Raw genomic sequence first — 20,911 nt, forward strand, 5'->3', positions numbered from 1 at the left:
AAATAATGATTTTGTCTTTGAAATTTAAAATAGTTTCCATTAAATTTAATAATTGTTTTAGTTAAATCGTTCGCATTTCTTCACATTAAATTTCATTGTTAATTATTAAATTTTGTATTTATACAAATGATCTCAATTACCCTGATTAAAAACTACGATCAAATATTTACCGGACGATGGGAACATTTTTCACTCAATGAAAATGAAAAAAAATTTATATAATTTGACTGTTAAAAGACAACAAAGGGTAGTTCCGGAGGCTACGAACGGCCTGAAATTTTCGGCTTACATACTAGCATCTATACGAAACATTTCAGAAATCTAGATCCAGTAGAACCAGATTGAAATTCAATTATTTTTTAATTAAATCCAATTGAAATTTTTCGGCCGGCTTCAATCGGAGGTTTCAATCAGTTAGTTGGTTAGTTCTTCAATAAGGCATTGGGAAAACCCATTCAGCCATAGTTTTTAATCAGGATATTTAATAACATTTGAAGTAAAAACAAACGAGTAGTTGTAACTGACAGCTCATTATAAATTAATTGGAAAAAAAAAAACTAAGTAATGAAATTAACTAGTATATGCAAATAATACCATAAAAATAAAATTTGAAAAAAAATATGAGAGTTTTTTTATGCATTTGATTTTAAATTACTCCCTTGGAGGGAAATATTATTATTTGAATAAAATAATATTTTTTTTTTATTTAAAATATTAAGAGGTGGAAATGTGTGAAATTACATCATCAATTCAAAGCGCAAATTTACATATCGATAGCAATTCAACAGGTTAGTTTATTGGTTTTGTTACTTTTTTCTCTTATTACAGGCTTTTGTTTTGTGACGGAAAAAAAATGTAAGTTACACGTGTCGTACAAAAAAGTTGACGAAAAAAGAGGAAAATAAAAAAAAGTCAGAGGAAATTGCCACTTCAGGTGAAACAAAAATCTCAACTTATTTTTTTTTATCTTCAACTCTCATTTATTTTCATACTTTTTTTTTCTTCTTTAAACTAATATAATGTCAGAAGTATGTTACGATAATAAAAATTTTAAAAAATTACTTTTTGTTGTGGTAACATTTTCTTTTATAAAGTATAATGTTACGGAATTAAATGATTGTTTTAGTTTTTAATAAAAGTATATTAATTTATTTATTTAGAAAAAATGAACGATAATTTAATAAACGAGGATAATATTGAGTTTAAAAAATTACTTGAAGAAGACAGAATAAAAGTAATGCAGAAACGAGTTATTGGATTATTTAATGAGAATGTTCACTTAAAGGAGCAGTAAGTAGACAGTGGTTTATTTGTAGTAAGTAAGTCAATTTAAATAAATTTTATCATAAATGTAGAGTATTCAAAGAGTCATGTAAAGTTAAAGAACTTGAAGATAAATTTTTTACTGTCAACTCAAATATTTTTGATAAAAATAAAAATTCGAATCAACAAGTAAGTAAGCTTTTATGAATTTTATATTTCTTGCCATGTAATTTATAATTCACTATATTTTTAAATTTTAAGTACGTATATTTGTCTTGTAGTATGAAAATAAAATGAATATAAAGAAAAATTTAGAAAATTTAAAAGAAAGAAAAGTAAATTATATACCATGGTCATTTTGCAAGTATTGCATAAAGAAACTCTCAAAATTAAATTCAGCTGAATCCTTCGTTTTGATAACCAAGTGAGTTATATCTCTGAACATGATTTAAGTTTAATTGCGTTAGTAGCAATGAGTAATTTGTATGTAATACGCGTATGTAATATTAATGTTAACTTTCTAATGAGTTTTAATTTTTGAGATATTTAACAGAGCAGAATTGATGTCTATGGAACAAGAAATGCATAAACTGAGGGAAGAATTAGTTTTTAAAGAACAAAGTTCAATTAATTATTTGGAGCGAGAACAAAATAGTTGTCAGCAATTAACACGTCTTGCACAGGAAATAATTATCGTGAATCAGTTGGCTGAAAATCGTTATCAGGACCTTCGGACAATGGCACAAATACTTGAAGTATTTTTAATAAACAATAATATATATATATATATATATATATATATATATATATATATATATATATGTGATTTTACAAATTCCTATTAATTATAAATTTTTATTAAACTGAAAATAAATTTAGGAGAAAGAGTATGAACTAAAAAACGCACTAAAAGAAATAATGGGGCTGAAGAAAATAATTGTGAAACAGGAAAAACGTCGAAGGTAAATAACTTTATGTTCTCATTAATTAAATGTCAATCTCAGTAAACTAAATAAAAAAAATGAATTCACGCTACCATGTTTTACCTACATATCTTTAAAAGCATAATTATCTTAAATTATATAAAAATTAATTAATAGAGAAACATTTATTACAAAATTAAGATTTTACTATTGTCTCAAAAGCTTAATTTCATTCATATAAAATTCTAATCAGAGCGCTTGGAGATGGTGATCAGTGTAAAACAACGTCTGTACAAATAAATGAAAGAGAATACAAATGGATCAACACAATAATGCAACAGCTATCAAGACCTCGTAAACTAAAGACAAAAGTCGGTAGTCAAAACAAGGATTTTAATAAAGTAAGTATTAAAATTTCAATTAAAGCAAAAAGCTGTAACTAAAAGTAGCTTTGAATAATCTTAGCTTTGAAATCAAAGAGCTCACAGCACAATGAAAGAGAACATTTAATCTACAAGTGAATATGATGCTAATTTGAATAAATATAATACAATGATAATAGTTATTATATTGCTATAAATTATATATTGTAGAATGTCGGATATGTTTAGTTGTTTTGCATAAATTACCTGGTATTGAAATTATTATAATTACTGGATCAATTTAAATGTTTGTACGGACAAAACAGTTAGCATATTGTATGTACCGTTTTAATAAATTATTTGTTGTGTGATACTTTGAGTAGATAGTTTGGTCAACTTGTTTGTTCATTCGTTTGTTTGATTTTCTGTTTTAGGGTGGGTGTGTGTGAAGGTGTGTTAAACAACTACACACGAACATATAACATTACTTAAAGTTATTGACATTAGTATAATTAATTAGTTCAGTACGGGCTTATTAAAACTTTTTGCATAATTTGATTATAGTTTATACCTGTTACGTATATGCCAAACATTTTAAAGCTCATCAAAGCTAACTCATTTAATGTCATTTTTTATTAAATGGTTCGAGATAAATTATCTGTTTTAAGGACTCCGGAGTCGCGGTAACTCTGAAGAAAGGCCTATAGGAAAAGCTTTTGAGGTCCAGTTTTTCAAACCGGTTTATTTTAAATCCCGGGTCGAATTATTATTGCTGGTTTATCTATAAATTATTAATTAGTAGGTATACTAGCAATATTAATTTAAACCGATAAAAATAAACCCGGTTTGGAAAACTGGCCCTAAATTGTGGAAACCAATTAAGCCGCAAAAGTTCTAGTAATTCTGAGGAAAGGCCCAGAACTTCAAAAAATTCATTTTTTATCGTATACCAATTAACGATAATTGGCAACGAATATCAATAAGTAGTATAATGTTATATTTTATCAGCAACAGATACTGTTTATACTGATCGTACTTTATTTAATAAACTGGTTTTATTATTTATCTTTCTATATAATTTTTATACCTTTTAAAGTTTATATATCACGTAGTTTAAAAATAAGAATATTCATTTTAAGTATGTTGGTTACTTTTGTTACATGCGCATTACATAATTAAAACTATGTTCATACTTGTATGATAATTTTTGCATGAATAAGTATATGTTATTATCAGCAATGTTATAGTAATTAAATTTAAAAATTATGCCAATTATAATTTATAAAAATAAATATATAAAAATTAGTGGTAGTTTGTAAATGAGAAAATAATTTTTGTTTGTTACTCACCGACTCTCTGTTGGCCGAAAAATTGATTCTACTTTAACACCACGATAAATTTAATTATTTGTTATTTTAATTTTAATTTTTAAATAAAAAATTATCTAAATCACTTGTAAAATATATTTAATTAATTTATGAAACCCGAAAATTTTGATTTATTTTTATTACTATTTATATTATTATAATTATTTATAACATTAAAACACATTCACTTGTATTAAACACACACTAAATGAGCAATTAATATAATAATTATTTAATTAATTAAAAAATACATTCAACTGCGCGGGAAAAGCATAGCTTCGTCGCCATTACTATTTTGAATGTCGAGTTAAACTCGAAGAGAGACTACTTCACTTTATTAAACAAATATATTCAAGTCACTTCAAGCTCACATTAATAATTCTGAATAATCACAATAATCATATCGATAATTATTTATATTTCTAATTAATTAATTAATTAAATTAAAACACATTACATGACTTGTATGCAATTAAAAGTTGAACAGTTCGGAAAAACTGAACGTTGCTTCTAACAGTAGTGTCATCTGTGGGCCGGTATGAAAAATATTTGCCGCGAGGAGAAAGCAGTGGGAGCAGCGCGTCAGTTCACCGCGCATGCGCCGGCCGTAGTAAGGTGGAGCGGCGTCGGAGCGTTGGAGGAAGTGGTGGGGAAGCGGCGCTCTACCGGACATCTTGGAATCTTCAGTATCGATGCAGCAGTCAACAGAGTAACATGCAAATTAGAACGCAGCACTTGTATCTAAGTCTACTGTTCGGTTAATTCGAATAAAACAAAATATTTTTGAGCCGTTATCGTAAAAACATTAATTTAAATACGTGTTAGTGTCATTGGTGTTTTTAAATAATTTATTGCCTTTTAAAACAAATAGTTCCGTGGTTTAAAAATAGTGTTTTATTTAAATTGTGATTTATTTTTTTAAATGTTCTGAGTGTAAGTAAAGTAGTGAAGTTGTCTGGTGTTGATGAAGATTGCAGCTTGCAGCAGTTCTGCGATGATCCTGACTTCAACAGAGTAGCAGATCCATCATCTGGCGTCGTTCGATAGAGAAATAGCAGTTAAGTGATGTTGATAGCAAGTATACACTTTGAATAATTCATTTATTCAAGTGTATAAGGATACCCTTCTGCATATTATTTCTCTGTCGAGGTTTGTTGTACATTTTAAATTTAAATGCTTTTATTGTTTTACTTGAAATATATTTTTTTTTAATTCTTGTTAATTTTTTTGTGCTTCATAAATGCACAATCATGCCTGACATATTATTGTAATTAATTTACAAGTAAAGGTGACGCAATTTTCGAACGCGTCTTCTAACAAATTTATTATTTTCGAACTTCAAAATGCGTTTTTTTTTTTTTAATTGAATAAATGAAGTCGTGATACTAAAAATAGTAGACATCAGACAAACTTTTAATTTTGGTAAAGAAATTAAATATCAATGGGAACAATAATTCTTAAATGTATACATAATTTTTTTTATAAATCTTTTATGTGCATTAGGTATTTTTTTCTATTATTATTCAATTCGATTATTTAAAAATTAAAAAAAAAATGGTGGGCATGATCAATTTTCAGTTTGAATGCATTCGGAAGAGAAGGCTAGAGCATTTTCGAACACATCTTAATTAATATAATTGTTGACACAAATTTTAATAAAATTATTAAATTTCAATTTTGAAATTTCGCGCCGCTGGCGTTACTGCGCGTCGCTAAATTCGACGTTCAAATTTAGGCTAAAGTGGGGGCAGTCGATGAATCACAAGATCGATTGCTGTGTATCAACTGACGGTTCGATAGCAGCAGTCAGTATCATCGACAACTTCAGTAGTAGTCCAGATCTTTCTTTGTTCATTACATTTGAATTGAAACAGTATTGCAGTGGCGTCGTGTAAAATTGTGCAGTGATTGTAAGCTCAATATTTTATTAATATTAATTGTGAAAAGTATCTGTGGTTAAGTTAAGTGTTCAGTGCCGGTGAAAAGTATTGAGTGTTTAGTGGTAGTGTAAAGTGTTGCTGATTGCTGATGCTGACAACTTCCTAGTTCCTGAGCAAAATCATCTGGCATCGTCTGGTGGGGAAATAGCAGTTAAGTGACGTTTTTTTAGCTGCAATATACTTGGAGCAATTTAATTCAAATCTCCAAGTGTATTAGGACACCCTTCTGCATATTATTTCCCCGCCAAGGTTTGTTCAAACACTCAAGTGTTTTTTTTTTATAATTTAAATATTTTTCTGTCATATTTTGCCGCCATTTTATTTTAACGTACAATTTTAAATTTTTCTCCAGTTTCTAATAATTTATTCTTGAAATATTTAAATTTATCACACAAGTAATGAGAATAATTTATAAAAATTAAAAATTTCTAATATATTTTTTAGTTTGGATGCTTTCGGGCATGCTCTAGGTATAGCTAAGCGTTGCCATATAGCCAAACGTTGCCATATAGCGCGAGTTAGAGCCAGAGCAATTCCAAGTGTACCCTTTAATTTTCAATCAATGATAAAAAAAAATTTCGTTCGTTTTTATGAGTGTGAAGTTGCTGACAATTAACAATTATCGAATAAATAAATAAAATGTAAATTGGATAAAAATTAACGGATGCGTATTTAAATATTTGAAAAATCAGTATGCGCCTTTTTCAATTTCATTTATTAATTTATTCGTTAATTTAATTATTAAATTGTTTAATGTCTGCTACATTGACACTCATTCGTTTTTTTTTTTTAATTTGAAATATCGTTGCAGCCATTTCGCTCAGGTGGCGCCTTTTCGTTTTCAAAAATTTAACGCGTACATAAAAACCGCCTTTAGTCTCGTCGTTTTCCTTTTATATATTTGCGGAAAAAAATTTACCAAACATTTTGTCAATAAAATAAAAATTCCATATATTAAAAATGTCTGGGCGTGAGACGATAGATCTGTCTCCTGTTGGAAAAGAAATATTAGAACACCGTGCAGCGAGACGTAATAAATTACGTTATGAATATTTGAAACAAACTCAAAATCCTTATCGTCATGGACTAGGTATCGGAGGTTGTGTTGTAAGTGTCTACTTTATACCTAAATATTTATTCATTAAAAAAACGATAAGTACAAATTTTATTACAACAATATTTATTTAAATATTTAAATTTATTATTCATTTTATATTTTACTTGAAAGTAAGTTTTAATTTTCAATTTAAATTGATTTTACGTCTGTTACATAATTTCATTTTTTGTTTTTGTCATTTTATTGTTGCCCTTTAAGTGAAAGACTCAATTATTGACACAGTATTAGTTAACACTTTATTTTAATTAATTATTTACTTGACTTCCTTTAATATTTTTAATTCATAAATATTTTAATATAGTCATTAAAATATAGAAAATTTTGAAAATATATATTTTTAGTTTATAATATAAAAGCTTGAAAAAAAAAAATTAAATTTCATGACAACTCTGAAAAGAGATTACAAGAGAACAGTAAAGTGGCCGATATCTGATAATTTTTCAAATTTTAAAATAATGAAATAAAATTTTATTAACAAAAAAATTAAAAAACTGGCTTTTAAAAAATCTTAAAATCAGTACATGTATTTTTTATTCACTTGATCAATTTAATTGTTTAATATTTTTTTATACATAATTTAAAAATTGCCTTATGTCTGCTACATTTAAACTCATGATTATAAGACTTAACAATTATCGGTACATTCTAGTGACTATTTAAATCTTTTTATATTTATTATTCAATGAAATGATCAATAAAAAAAAATCATTGATTAAATCAGAAGCAGCAAATAAGAGTATGGATGAAAAAAATGAATATTAGATATAATTAATAAATTATAATGCCTCAGATATCTCTTACAGTGTCAATAATTGGGTATTTCATTTTATTTAAGTAATTTTTTAATTTTATTTTATTATTGCTAAAGTTAATAGTTAATATTTTAATTTGTTAAAATAGGATGATGTTGGAGTAAATCGTCTTATGGCAATGAAAGTATCAGCATCTCATTTTTTCAAACCATCATGGAAAAATGCTAGCTTTATGCTTGCAGTTTGTATTATTCCAATAGTAACTTTTACATACGGTTGTTACTACGAGAGGGTATTTTTTAATTTTTATTAAATATTATTGATACTTTTGATTAATTGAAATTTTTATTAAATGTCTAATAGATCATTTTTTTTTCCTAACAGAAACAGAAAGAACACCGATTGAGGACTGGTCAAGTGAGTTACCGTGATCGGGAATACAAATTTAATTAAATTACAGCTACTATAGAAGTACACGTGTATAATAATAATTGGAACAATAAATAAGTAGAAGTAAAAAAAATTAAATACATAAAAATTTATTTGTCATTTATCTTCAAGTAAACTTTGAATACACAATTATAGTTATTATAATTTAATAATGCTAATGATAAATGTTTATTTGTCATCGAGTTGTTTGTCTCGTGCTATTACCGAATCATCAAATTTCACCATATACGTTGTACCTTTATGCCAATGCGCTGTTACTTTTGCTGGCTGTAAAAATTTATATTAATAAATAAAATAACTTATATTTAATTGATAACTTATCGATAAAATTATCAAGTTATTTTTTATTCTTAAAATAAATTACCAAATTCAACAAATTCTTCAAATAGAATTATTTTGATTTAAAAAAAAAATTTTTGAAAATTTATTTTATGAAGCTTTGGGTCCAGAAGAGTGAAACTTTTTCTTTCTTTCTGTCCAATTATTTAAATTAATTGAGATTTAATGAAGTACATTTATTTTGCTGCCAAGTGATTTGTAAATTTGGCAGTATTGTTTAATTCTCTACTGTTCGAACTATAGGCTTACGGAAAATGTTAATACTTAGTTTTCTGTATTAAAATACTTACGAAACCAGAGTCACACAATACGGCTTCGACAATACCGGCAACAAATGACGCACAGTTTAAACTACCTTTGTCTTTAGGTACTGATACATATTTATTAACCAATGATTCTTTTTCGATAATATAATATGTACGTTCATCGTCATTTGCGTGCTCCAATTTATCAGCTTCGCGCCCAAACAATGATTTCCACAGTGTACTTTTTACAAATAATAATATGTTCAGTAATTTTATTTCACGTTTTCCATTTTTATCTCGCATTATTAATAAATCTGTTACTCGATGGCCAACATCTGCTCCAACTTCAGCAAGTCTAAAATGTGTTTAAAATTTTAAATACTGGCATAAAATAAAATCATTTTTCTTAGCTCTACAATCAGCAATTTTATCAATGACCAAATTTAAATTATTTTTCATTTACTTAGTTAAACAACAAAGTTAATCATAATTTTGAATAATTAATTAGTCTTTCAACTCCATAGAAAAAATTTATTATTCATTTATCAATTAACTCAATTACCTGCTTTATTTTCTTTTTTACTTTAATACTAAAGAAAATTTTTAATGAACTTGATACTGATAAAATAAAATTTGAAAAAATACACTAATTATGAACTTTAATAAGAAATCTTATGTAATTTTTCATCGCCTTTTATTCAAATTGTTTGATTTGATATCAAAATTGCGCCAAAAAATTTATCCTATTCCTAAGAAAATTAATTTCTTCAATTCATAATGCAAAATTTTTCTTGTGCCAAACAGTTCTTTTTTTCTGTCTGCAATTTTCGTCAGTTTTTTTCTGTTCATATTTTACTTGTTTATTTATTTATTTAAAAGAAATAAATTTTTCTAATGTCTGCTACTTCCAGTATCATAAATAATTATCAGTATATTTTTAAATAATCCGTAATTTCTTTATAAAAAACAAAAAAATTTCTATGATAGTACAGTTAGCAGACATCTGACAATTTTTAAAACTTTGAAATAATAAATTAAAATATTTATAACATAAAAACAAATAAATTCAAAATTTGTCGTATGTCTGCTACATTTCCATTAATAAAATTTCTAATGTCTGGGATTATCAGTATGATGATTTTTAAATTACTGAGTGTAGAATTCAAATAATATTTATTTATTAAATAAATAAATAAATTACTTACTTGTTTTGTAATTCAGGTACAGTATAAACACGATTTTGACAGTATTGTACTAATTCAGAAAATAATAATGCATAACAACTCAAACTAACCTCACCTTTACCTTTACTCAATGATTTATCAAGTATACTTGTCCTAGGACGTACTGCTGATATTGTCATGTTATTCATATTCATTATTACAAACTATATTTATGATAAATCTATTATTGCAATTTAAATATTATTATTAGTCCCCAATAATAAAATTCAATAAGCGCAAGTTTTTACGACCGCATTTGCGAAAGCTGTCATAACAATCAGCTGTTTCAGATGGCGTTTGACAGTTGTAACAAAAAACAACCTCCTGTGTTAAATGTGTAAATAATTTATTTTTCGAATGTGTAATAAATGACTATTAATTGATTAATTAATAAAAATGTCCGGGCCACCGATAAAACCTCCGCGAGGTATAAAACATACTAAGGAAACGGTAAGTTTTTGTTATTATAATTGCGGATAAATTTATAAATTAATTATTTAAGGTATGCTAAGGTTATATATTTTTAATTGTAACAATTAATTTTGTTTTTTAATTTTTTTTTTTTTAGAGTGGTTTATTGATATCTGTAATAAGAGCATTGTCAGCAAGTGAAACAAATGAACAGAGAGAAGTCGAAAAAGCTAAACTTGAAAAAGAATACAAAAGAAGTGATCAAAAACTTGATGAATTGGTTTCATTGCATGATCAAGATCTTACTGAAGTTATGAAAGTATGGGTTTTTAATTAATAATAATTATTATTATTAATGAATATGAATGTAGCAGACACGAGATAATTTATTCAAATAACAAAATTTTAAAAAATACGCGTAATGTTTTTTTAATTATTTAAATATGCATTTTTAACTTTCCGCTAAGAAAATCGACGATTTTCGAAAAATGAGGGATTATTGTTTTCACCCCGAATTGCGAAAATCGAAATTTCATCAGATTTCGACGTTTTTTGAGGATCTAGAAAGCTAGTCTGACTATTTTTAAAATGATGTCCGAGTGTCTGTATGTAAAATCCTAGAGGTCCTAGAAAAACTCAGAGACATCCTAGAGAAATCCTAGAAAAATTTCAAGAAATGTAGAGAAATCTAGAGAAACCTAATGACACCGAAAAAATATCTGCTTGAAAGACTTGATACAAGTGACGACAAAAAATAAATTACTGATAAGTCATCTAAAAGATTTTTAATTTAAATTATTTTCTTGAGACGAAAAAAAGATGATAAATACCCTATGACTCCAAAGACCAACATCTCTACGTGTTATTTATAAAAAAAAAACTTGATTTTGAGAAAAAAAAAATTTTTTTATCCTTCTAAACGACATTTTTATGACAACTTAAAGTTGTATCTGTGCTACTTGGGACATTTTATTTATTTGTTTAAAAATTTTCAAAAATTCGAATTGTCAGTTACATTCACACTCATTTATTATTGTTATTGCTATAAATTCGTAATTATTAATTATAATTTTTATAGATTTTCAGTAATTTATCTGAGCGAGTTACGTCATCGCGTGAAAAAATTCATACAGTCAAAGAAAATTTGAATGCTTGTAAACAATTGTTGAGATGTAGACGTGAAGAATTGATGAAATTATGGCTAGAAGGTATTGAACATAAACATGTATTACATTTATTAAATGATATTGATAAACTAAAAGAAGTACCGGCGAAACTGAGTAATTATTTGAATAAAAAATTATATCTGCATGCGACTCAGCTCTTAGTATCGGCATTGTCAATGGGTGACGGTAATCTCGAGGGTGTTGAAGCCTTGAGAGAACTGAGAATGGAGTTGGAGACTAAAAAGCAGCAGCTTCAATCTAAATTGTTGGAAGAATTGACCAGACACTTGTATGTTGAGACCACTCGCGAGGTTTTGCTCAAGAGACAGGGATCAGGACGTGACTTTCAACGTGGTAATGAAGCTCGGGGATCTAGGGGTAATAAAGTTAAACGCGCATTGCTGGATGTTAGTTATCCAAACAGTCAAGTGTCACGAGGAGCTAATACTCAGCAGGAAGATCTGACTAATATTATTGAAGATGAAAATTCATTAAATCCAGAAGAAAATTCGGAACATTTCATTGCTATCATTGTTGAATGCTTAGCATTGTTGAATAATATTCCTGAAGCCATTGAGGCTATCAAGAGTCGAATGCAGACTGAATTATTGAATATCATTGCACGTACATCAGACACAATAAAAGCTAATGCTGGTAAATCGATGCCTAAATCTGATGTAAATGGCGTGCGTATTAATGACATTGATATTAAAGACAGTAACGGCCAATCAGCGTTGCTTGAATTATTACAAACGCTTTTTGATCAATTTAAACTGATTGCAAATGCCCATTCAATGGCGTTACGTAGTTTTTCTCATGTTTGTAAGAAATATAATGTTGATGTATGTTTGTATGAAATGCCTGATGTCTGGAGTAAAATACAAACTGTCTTACAATTATTGCTGACGGAGTATCTCGATATTCAGAATGTCGTTGATCGTCCGTTTCAGTCGACAAATTTTTCAGAAGCCACCATTGATATCAATACTTACTTCGCAAAACGTAAACCTCAGAGACAAAAAAATGGGGCTTTATTTAAATTTGACTTTTCTTTACATCCTAAAACATTGAATACTTATTTAAAGGATCACAAAGTTAATAATTTTAGTTTGACAGTAAGTACTTTTTATTTAATTATGTAATTAAAGAAATAAAGTCAACAGCTATAGAATTTTTACTCATTATTACTTTTTTTTTTTTTTTTTTCAACACTAAAATAATTAAAAAATTTTTAAATTTATATTTAAGTTTGAAGGACATATACTAAATGTTTTAATTATTTTCAGGACAACGTGTCAGCAAAAATATCAAAGCGACTCGTATGTGAACCAGATCCTAAAAATATAACATTTATATTCCGTCCTATGATGCAATTTATAGAAGAAATAGAGCGCGCATTAGAAATTCAACCTGGTAATTCGTGTACTTTAAATAGTTTTATAGCTGACTACATAAAAGAAGAATTTCTTGGTCGGCATCATATAATGGTAGCGACGACAATTGACGCAGCAACAAAAGCATCAGATGCCTGGCAAACAATCACGCCACCAGAGTTGATGAAAGAATTAGGATTAGCACGACCGTTGTTGCAATCAACTGTCAAAGTTGAACAATGTTTAGCCGAGTTACGAGCACTGATGATTGCTTTGCCACTCCAAGGTGAACATTTTTGTACTCTGGCTCTAAATATTTTGCACAATTATCGTGAAACATGTCAATCGGCTTATCGTAACATCACTCTATCGGGAAGCGAAGAGCGTAAAATATGTTCAGGAGCCTGGTTAAAGGACGACGATATCAGTAGATTTATAAAATCACTTCCAAACTGGGACAATATGAAGAGTGAGTCAATCAGCGACAAACGTGGAAAGATAACACGCGGTTGGTCAATGCGTCGACAGGAGACTCAGGATGAAGAGAGTCCTGAAGACGTCCGTCAGCGTAATTTACGTGAAGCTGAAATTCTTGCGAGTAATTTGGGCGAAGGTGGAATTAATTCTAGTGAAATTTTATCGGACGTTGGTCAGTTACGTTGTTTAGCACTTTTACAAGAAAGTGTTGAGTGGTTTGCGTTATCAATACATTCACTTACTGCCGAATTGAAACAATCTAAGAATAGCACCGATAGTCAGATTTTACTACCACGTGTTTCTGATTCGCTTATTGAATTACTTGAGCAAGTAGCCGTTGAATTTGAAGAACTTGCTAATACGTGCATTCTTCTGTTGCATCTTGAAGTAAGAGTACAGTGTTTTCATTATTTATTGCCACGTGGTGAGTACAGTCATCTCTGTGATGGCGTTCAAGATCCTCAGGAGGCAGATCCTCGTGTACAAGAACTCAGCCGTGTTTTGCAAAATATTGACGAGTCGTTGCAGTCAACACTGCATCCAAAAAAAACAAAATATATTTTTGAAGGCCTTGGTCATTTGATAACTAAAATATTAATAACATCCGCCCAGTATATTGATAAAATAGATAAAAGTGGCATTCAACGTATGTGCCGGAATGTTTTTACACTCCAACAGACACTCACTAATATCACGATGGCACGCGAACTGGCGCTGGATTACGCGAGACAATACTTTGAACTTTTTTACGAAACACCTGATGATATTTTGAATAATATACTTGAAAATGGACCACAATTTTCAGAGCTAGAGTATATAAATGCTTTTCAATTGATTGCTAGAAGTCAGACGCAGTATTCGTCGATGAGTAAATATTTAGAAAAGTTATCTGAGATTCTTGGTGAGATTGGGGCGTCAGTTTAGTTTTATTGAATTTATATTATATTATTATTAATAAATATATTGTTGATGAATTGGTAATAAAACTGTTATAAAAAATTATTTATTATTTATAAACCTTATATATTATTACAAGTTTTTAATTAAAATAATACTTGAATATGAAAAATTTAATTCCATTAAAGTAACCGAGGTAATAATGGATATTTTTAAATTATCTTCAATCAGAATCACTGTTATAGAATTGAGTTGGCTTACGAGCCGCTGGTCGTTGAGTCGATGTAGTAAATTGACTTGATGGCTGAAGAAATTGATCAAAGTTTTGATTTGATGGCTACAAAAAAATGACAAATTAATTAGTGAAAAATTTTTATAGTAAATTAAATTACCAGTACCTGGTTATTTTGAGTTTGAGTAGTTATCGTTAAAGGACTTCTGGCTGAAGAGCCAGAAGCAGCGCGTCCTCTACCACCACGAGTTGTTGCACGTGTTGTAGTTTTAGCTCTCGTTCCTCTAGCGCGTCCGCGACCGCGAGTAGTTACCGGAGTAGACACCGGAGCAGGATCATCTTCAGTATCCAAATCCCCTAAATCATCTAGTGGTTCTTCTCCCCCAAAGCTCCCATTTAATCTGTTCCGCGCCTCCCGGTCATTCAACAGTTCTTTGAATTGATTCATTTCATCAGTTGTATTCTTTCTAAGACGTTCACTTCGGAATTTTTTAACTTCAATGTCGTAATCGTCGCGGTTTAATTTTATTTGCCGATTTATAAAGTGGTCAAGAGTCTTCTTTACTTGATAACTGAAATTAATATTTTGTTGTAAATATAACAATATATTTTTTTTTTGGTGACAAAGGTGAGAAAATAATTAAATATTTACTTGAAAATACTTAAAAAGGCTTCATTGTCATTGGCTTTAACGCATCTATCTAATGCTTCATTCATTCCTAGCAATGAGAGCACACGCAAATTCTCATCATTTTTTATGAAATTTCTTTCAATTTCATTTTGAACGGCAAGTGACCAGTCTTGATCAGACTAAACAAATTGATAAAAATATATGTGAGAAATATATATTTATTTGTTAAATGTTAAAATACCTCGTGTTGAAAACATTCAGCTAAATCAGCAGCAGCATCTTCAACATCAAAATCTATATTTTGTTTGGAATTTTGCGTCGCTCTATCGCGCCTAAACAAAATTAAATCTTTTGCATTGGCAACTGTATCGCAGTATTTTCGTGTAATCCTTCAAGTAAAATATAAAAATCGTTTATTAAAAAATATATTACATAATTAAAGGAATACTCACAACATGGGATCAAATTGCTGTGAATCATCATGATACGTGAGTTTCAATCGAAGGAACGGTATCGTCGGTTGATTAGGATGGCCGGTAAGAAGTTTTTTAACTTGCGGAAGCATTGTATTTTGTATGTAATCATCAACATATTCAAGGATACCGTTCAATGAACTGTCACAATATTTTCTGTTGATAAGATCTGTGATATTGAGTGAATCAAAAACAAATGGTCTCACTGTTTGTAGTTTTATGTCCTTAACGATAAAACGTGTTCCATCTATTTTTAACAGTCCCACGTGTTTTGGTTTAGCTTCACCTTCAGCTAAAGACGTTGCCACTGAACTTCCTGTCAAATAAATTGCAATTGATGATAGATTGGAATTTTAATTTGAATTAATGAAATAAAAATACTAGTGATTGATAAATTTATTACCCGGTTGTGTGATATAATATTTTTCACCATCGGGTAATGTGATCTCTTCCGGTATAAGACGACACTCGTGCTCGTGGCCCCAAAAAATTAAATCAAAAAATGATGGCAGTTTATCTTCTGAAATGAATCCATGACGAGTGTGTTTAGCACGATTTTGATGTAATACAAGAATGTTAACACAGTGTTCAATATTTTTCGGCCGTAGAAATGTGACCTAGAAAATTTGAAAAATTATTTTTCAATTAGATCTATTAGAAATTGATATTATATTTTTTTTAGACAAAAAATTTAATGATTATTGTGTAAATTATTAATTTAAAAAAATTTTATTTATACCAAGCCATTCTTGAATAATCTAGACAATCGTTGATCTCCAATGAAACTAATACCATAAATAGCGACATAAGTATCACCTTTTCTAAATACCATTGGTGAAACAGTTAGATGAGATAGATCAGTTGATTTTCCAAAGTAATTAACGAGCCCTGACGCTGCAAGTATATCCAATGTGCTTGTATACTCAAAACCTAAAAAGTTATAATTATTATTATGATTTAAAATTTTTACACGATACCAAGTTGCTGAAATAATTTTATTTATTGAATAAGTAACGTAAAAGACCCACTACCTGCTCACTTTTCATCAGTGAGATTAAACCACTCAAGATAAGTCGCTAAATGAAATGAAAAATCATCTTCTTTTTTTTATAGTTATTCAACGTCATCTAAATTTAATTTAACGGACGAACGTTACTCGGCTGAGCACGATTTTAAAAATAATCACAATTCAAATTTATAATAAATTATAAAATACTTTGAACGTTATATTCTAATAGATTTAGATTTACAAATTATTATTTATCAATAGTTTTTATACTTGAAATTTTTTTCTTTAAAAATTATTAGTTTTTCAAACCGGGTTTTAATTAATGATCCTACAGTAAGCAGGCAATTAACAATCTTCGGATTTTCTTTCAACAGATCAATTACAAAAGAAAATTAAAAAAGTTATAGGTGGCATTTTTCGAATATTTTTTTTTTTAAATTCAAAAATTACTAGACGTCGGTTAACTTCAATATCATTTTAATTAATATTACTAATGTATCTATATATATATATATATATATATATATATATATATATATATATATATATATTAATAATATATAGATATACCAGCAATAATAATTTGAATCGGGTTTAAAAAACTAGTCTTCAAAGTGACCGACTAAAGGTACTGATCGGGTTTAGGGTATTTTACCTCAATAAATATAATTTAATAATTTATTTATAAATAATAAAATATACTTGGATTGTCATGATTTCCATGAACAGTAAAAATTGGTAATCCAACATTTAAATTTTCATTTTCAAAATTAAGACCTGTCGGATTCGATAGCGTTTCTGATGGATCGCTTAGAAACCAAAATTTAATTGTTCTGAAAAAATAAAATCAATAAATAGTCGAATATGAAATAATTACAGATATTGATACCGTTGATATTACATAAATATTTACCGTTCGCCAAAGCAATATTTTTTTAATAAATTAATACATTTCAATACAACATTCTGCGATGGTGTGCTATCGTGGAATAAATCGCCACCAAGTAAAATAAAGTCGACCTTTTTTGCTAGAGCAATTTGTAAAATTTCTTCGAATGTCGTGAAACTGTCATTGCGATCCGCTAAAAAAAAAATTGTAATTAATAAATTTTATTTGATACCGCGTAAATAAATAGTGACAGTACATTTTTTCGAGGCACGTTCTTCATAACCTAGATGACAGTCAGTAGCGAGTAATATTTTGAAAATATTGTCACTGCTTGGCTGACTTGTATTTGAATCTGGAATTGACATTTTATCAGCAGTTTTTAAAATTAATTAATTATAAAAGTATGTTTCTTTACGACTTGTCAAAAGCAAACTTGTTCAAGACAATGAATTCTCCCACATGTTTATATTAAAGTTTAAATTTGAGAATTGCGTGCTATGGTTGGTCAGGGACGAATTTTTACCATCACCGAACATGTAACCGATCTACTGTACCAGCTTGTCATAAAATACAGGAAAATACTGGGGAAATATTTTTACAATAAATATCTAGATGGCAGGAGCTCGGGAAAAATCAAACTCATATTTTTTATTACACTCAAAGCACTTGAATAACAATAAAACAAAAAATTTAAAAATTCAACTCATGATTTATTTATTACCGAAATTTAAAATCACGTAATAAAAGTCAAACTAAAAAATAATACTCAAAGAATTTAAAATATTTCTTTTAAAAACTTGTACGACAAAAGAATTTTCTTATTTTTTTTTTTTTTTTTTTCAAATTTATATTTTAACGCGCCGTCACTTTATTATAATTACCATAAATAGTAATAATAAATTAAACATATTTCTTCTTAAATATACTGCCAATAAATCTTTAACGAATTTTAGAACATTAAAATATCCTTAGTATCATTTAATGGGCTTTAAATTAGCTCATCAAATAATAAAATTAATAATTATATAAATACGAGGCCTATATAAATGTATGATGGGTTTAAAAGCCGCATAATATATACACAAGTATTTAGAAGCCGGTTTTAAGGGGTCGCTCGGTTGGTTATTGAGCCAAAAATATAATAATATTAATAATAATAATTACTACAACTCGTATTCGTAGTCAGACATAAAGTTTATTACCTCAGCAGTTGTGAAAGCTATGTACTTCTCACCATTGCTTAAATTAATAGCTTAAAATTAAATTCATAACAGATTTACTATTCAATGCCATCAAATATTTATGTTTACAAACATTAACACGGGCATTTTTTCATTTTTTAATGAAGCTAGTAAATTATTTTTTAACTTCTTCGTAATTGTGAATACTAGATTTTTTTTTTTTTATTATTGTTATTATGGAAAAAAAATATTTGAATTAAAATTAATCCGTGTAAGGTATACCTTTCATAAAACGAGCTATGAAATCCCTCCTTCCCTATTAGCTCTGTCACAACCGACCATATTTAACGCTATTTGCCACATTATTATTACCCGCTACCTCTATAATTTATTGTCAGTATCACAAACCCGCTTTTCCTTCTACTATACAAACTATATAGATACATATATATCATAAGCATTACTCGGAGAATAATATATATCTATTTGCTCATAAATCATTTGTTATCGAAAATTTGTAATAATTAATTTAATACATTTTCATTTATTATTATTATTATTAAATAATTATAATATTATTATTATTTAATAATAAGAGATACTGCGATGTGGTCAGGACATATTACTCTCATATTTTGAATATTATGGATATAACGATGAGGAAAAATGGAAAATGTGATAATTTCGATATTTTTATCAAATTTATTTTGAAGTTATAGTTTTACTAAGTAGAATAAAGTTATGAACTAGAAGTAGAGTTCTATTTATTTATCCTGATTAAAAAAATTATTTGAAATGATTTTAAAAAATTTGAATTGGGTAATATATAAATATACATTTAGCATGGATTAAATCATTTTTCTTAGTCAGGGTAGGACTGTCAAAAATTATTATATATTTTTTATATGAAATATAAATTTTGAACAGTGGAAGTACGCAGAAAAACAAGGATTTCTTGGCGCGAAAAAATTTTACTTGTCCCTAAAGATTCTGTGCATTATAAATTGAAAAGATAAAATTTTCGAAGCAACAAAAATTTTTGTTTTCAATTTATAATGCGAAATATTTCTTGCGCCAAGAAATTCTTTATTTCGGTGTAGTCTCAGAAGCGAAGTTACTGTTTCGGCTTGTGAAAATATTTTATTTGTTGTATTTTTTTTCGATGCACGTATTTGTCAGTAAAAAAATGTCATGTATTTTTAGTCAAAATAACAAGAGTGCTCCCTTAAGCGTGCAAACAAAAATTTCAAAAAAATATTTCAAAAAATAATGAGCCCTTGTTTCAGAAGAATTTTTTTCTTTCTCACTATTAAAATTTCTAAAATCACTTGTTCAAATTTTTATCAATCAAATTGCTATGGGTATTAAACTTTTTTCAAAACTAAAAAAAATTTTTTTTTTATAAAAATGAAAAATTTTATTTTTAAAAATTCGAGTCAAAGTAATATAATTTAGTGTATCTAAATTGCTCATGTAGCGTTAAATATATCATCAGCTCCAGTTTACTCCAGGTCTTCCTGCAATAAATTACCATTGTACTTCAGTACACACCTTATTAATTTCACCATTAATAATAATTTAAAGAAAAAAAAAAATCAGAACCAGCTTTAGTATGATGAAGTTGAGGCGGACTGCCTGGAATGATATTCCACTGAAATTTATACAGTGTAAATGGTTTTAACGTTTTTTTAAGTAATAGCAATAAGTTAAGCCAGTAATCCGCGAGACAATGGGATCAACAAAAAAAAAATATTAAATAAACAGCAATATTCTTATATAATACGTAGAATGAACATAACTAGCTAGTGTTAAAAGAGCGCGAGAAAGAACGAAGTATAAAAGTTATAGACAGGCTGGCATGCAGGCTGTTTGCAGCTGTATTTTTTGGCCATTGTCATCATCACGTATTAGCTACACTAGCTCTCTTTCTTTATTTCCTCTCTCCATATACCACTATTATATGTTATTATATTAAACTAAACTTACACTAGACTACACTACACTACACTAGTGTATACAGTATATACAGATCGACTCTTTGCCCTTCTCTTAGCTTAAACTCATCTCAGAGTCAGCCTTTTCACGTGCAAAGCTCACAACGATGCTGTTTGCTTTTCTATTGACTTGAAAACGGATGAGGACGAGCAAATAACGGGTATATGGAGCGTGTTGAATATATTTCATTCATGTC

The 20,911-nt window shown here is 28.2% G+C and overlaps 4 protein-coding genes across 5 annotated transcripts; 2 read left to right on the forward strand and 2 right to left on the reverse strand.

Moving 5' to 3' along the window:
• Positions 1–6,716: 6,716 nt before the first annotated feature.
• On the forward strand, positions 6,717–8,276 carry LOC106693044 (uncharacterized). 2 transcript variants are annotated; one of them, XM_008552401.3, is made up of 3 exons: positions 6,717–6,962; positions 7,873–8,016; positions 8,088–8,249. In XM_008552401.3, exons 1-3 carry the CDS (start codon positions 6,816–6,818, stop codon positions 8,103–8,105), a joined length of 309 nt encoding a protein of 102 aa, XP_008550623.1. In that variant the 5' UTR covers positions 6,717–6,815; the 3' UTR covers positions 8,106–8,249. The 2 variants fall into 2 exon arrangements, with proteins under 2 accessions (XP_008550623.1, XP_008550622.1); XM_008552400.3 differs by having other exon boundaries at positions 6,718–6,962; positions 8,109–8,276.
• Positions 8,248–10,265, reverse strand: LOC103573359 (trafficking protein particle complex subunit 5). The gene is made up of 3 exons (XM_008552399.3): positions 9,964–10,265; positions 8,804–9,113; positions 8,248–8,441 (listed from the first exon to the last, which is right to left on the reverse strand). Exons 1-3 carry the CDS (start codon positions 10,134–10,136, stop codon positions 8,343–8,345), a joined length of 582 nt encoding a protein of 193 aa, XP_008550621.1. The 5' UTR covers positions 10,137–10,265; the 3' UTR covers positions 8,248–8,342.
• Positions 10,266–10,340: 75 nt separating this feature from the next.
• LOC103573357 (exocyst complex component 4) lies at positions 10,341–14,410 on the forward strand. Its single transcript, XM_008552398.3, has 4 exons — positions 10,341–10,431; positions 10,550–10,711; positions 11,471–12,673; positions 12,845–14,410. Exons 1-4 carry the CDS (start codon positions 10,378–10,380, stop codon positions 14,330–14,332), a joined length of 2,907 nt encoding a protein of 968 aa, XP_008550620.1. The 5' UTR covers positions 10,341–10,377; the 3' UTR covers positions 14,333–14,410.
• A 29-nt stretch (positions 14,411–14,439) lies between these two features.
• Positions 14,440–18,033, reverse strand: LOC103573355 (double-strand break repair protein MRE11). Its single transcript, XM_008552397.3, has 10 exons — positions 17,796–18,033; positions 17,564–17,732; positions 17,353–17,483; positions 16,381–16,571; positions 16,045–16,258; positions 15,621–15,957; positions 15,410–15,557; positions 15,190–15,347; positions 14,704–15,109; positions 14,440–14,642 (listed from the first exon to the last, which is right to left on the reverse strand). The coding sequence occupies exons 1-10, from the start codon at positions 17,902–17,904 to the stop codon at positions 14,529–14,531; spliced, it is 1,977 nt and encodes a 658-aa protein (XP_008550619.1). The 5' UTR covers positions 17,905–18,033; the 3' UTR covers positions 14,440–14,528.
• Positions 18,034–20,911: the final 2,878 nt, after the last annotated feature.

The sequence above is a fragment of the Microplitis demolitor genome, chromosome 1 (genome assembly GCF_026212275.2).
Source record: "Microplitis demolitor isolate Queensland-Clemson2020A chromosome 1, iyMicDemo2.1a, whole genome shotgun sequence".
NCBI lineage: Eukaryota > Metazoa > Arthropoda > Insecta > Hymenoptera > Braconidae > Microplitis > Microplitis demolitor.

Coding starts and splice junctions, on each gene's coding strand:
- LOC103573357 (XM_008552398.3), top strand. CDS start 10,378: ATGTCCGGGCCACCGATAAAACCTCCGCGAGGTATAAAACATACTAAG. Junction 10,712..11,470: donor ATCTTACTGAAGTTATGAAA/GTATGGGTTTTT, acceptor TAATTTTTATAG/ATTTTCAGTAATTTATCTGA. Junction 12,674..12,844: donor TTAATAATTTTAGTTTGACA/GTAAGTACTTTT, acceptor AATTATTTTCAG/GACAACGTGTCAGCAAAAAT.
- LOC103573359 (XM_008552399.3), bottom strand. CDS start 10,136: ATGAATATGAATAACATGACAATATCAGCAGTACGTCCTAGGACAAGT. Junction 9,114..9,963: donor GTACCTGAATTACAAAACAA/GTAAGTAATTTA, acceptor AACACATTTTAG/ACTTGCTGAAGTTGGAGCAG. Junction 8,442..8,803: donor TATTGTGTGACTCTGGTTTC/GTAAGTATTTTA, acceptor AAATTTTTACAG/CCAGCAAAAGTAACAGCGCA.
- LOC103573355 (XM_008552397.3), bottom strand. CDS start 17,904: ATGTCAATTCCAGATTCAAATACAAGTCAGCCAAGCAGTGACAATATT. Junction 16,572..17,352: donor TGGAAATCATGACAATCCAA/GTATATTTTATT, acceptor ATAACTTTTTAG/GTTTTGAGTATACAAGCACA. Junction 15,958..16,044: donor ATATTATATCACACAACCGG/GTAATAAATTTA, acceptor TTTATTTGACAG/GAAGTTCAGTGGCAACGTCT.
- LOC106693044 (XM_008552400.3), top strand. CDS start 6,816: ATGTCTGGGCGTGAGACGATAGATCTGTCTCCTGTTGGAAAAGAAATA. Junction 6,963..7,872: donor TAGGTATCGGAGGTTGTGTT/GTAAGTGTCTAC, acceptor TTGTTAAAATAG/GATGATGTTGGAGTAAATCG. Junction 8,017..8,108: donor ACGGTTGTTACTACGAGAGG/GTATTTTTTAAT, acceptor TTTTCCTAACAG/AAACAGAAAGAACACCGATT.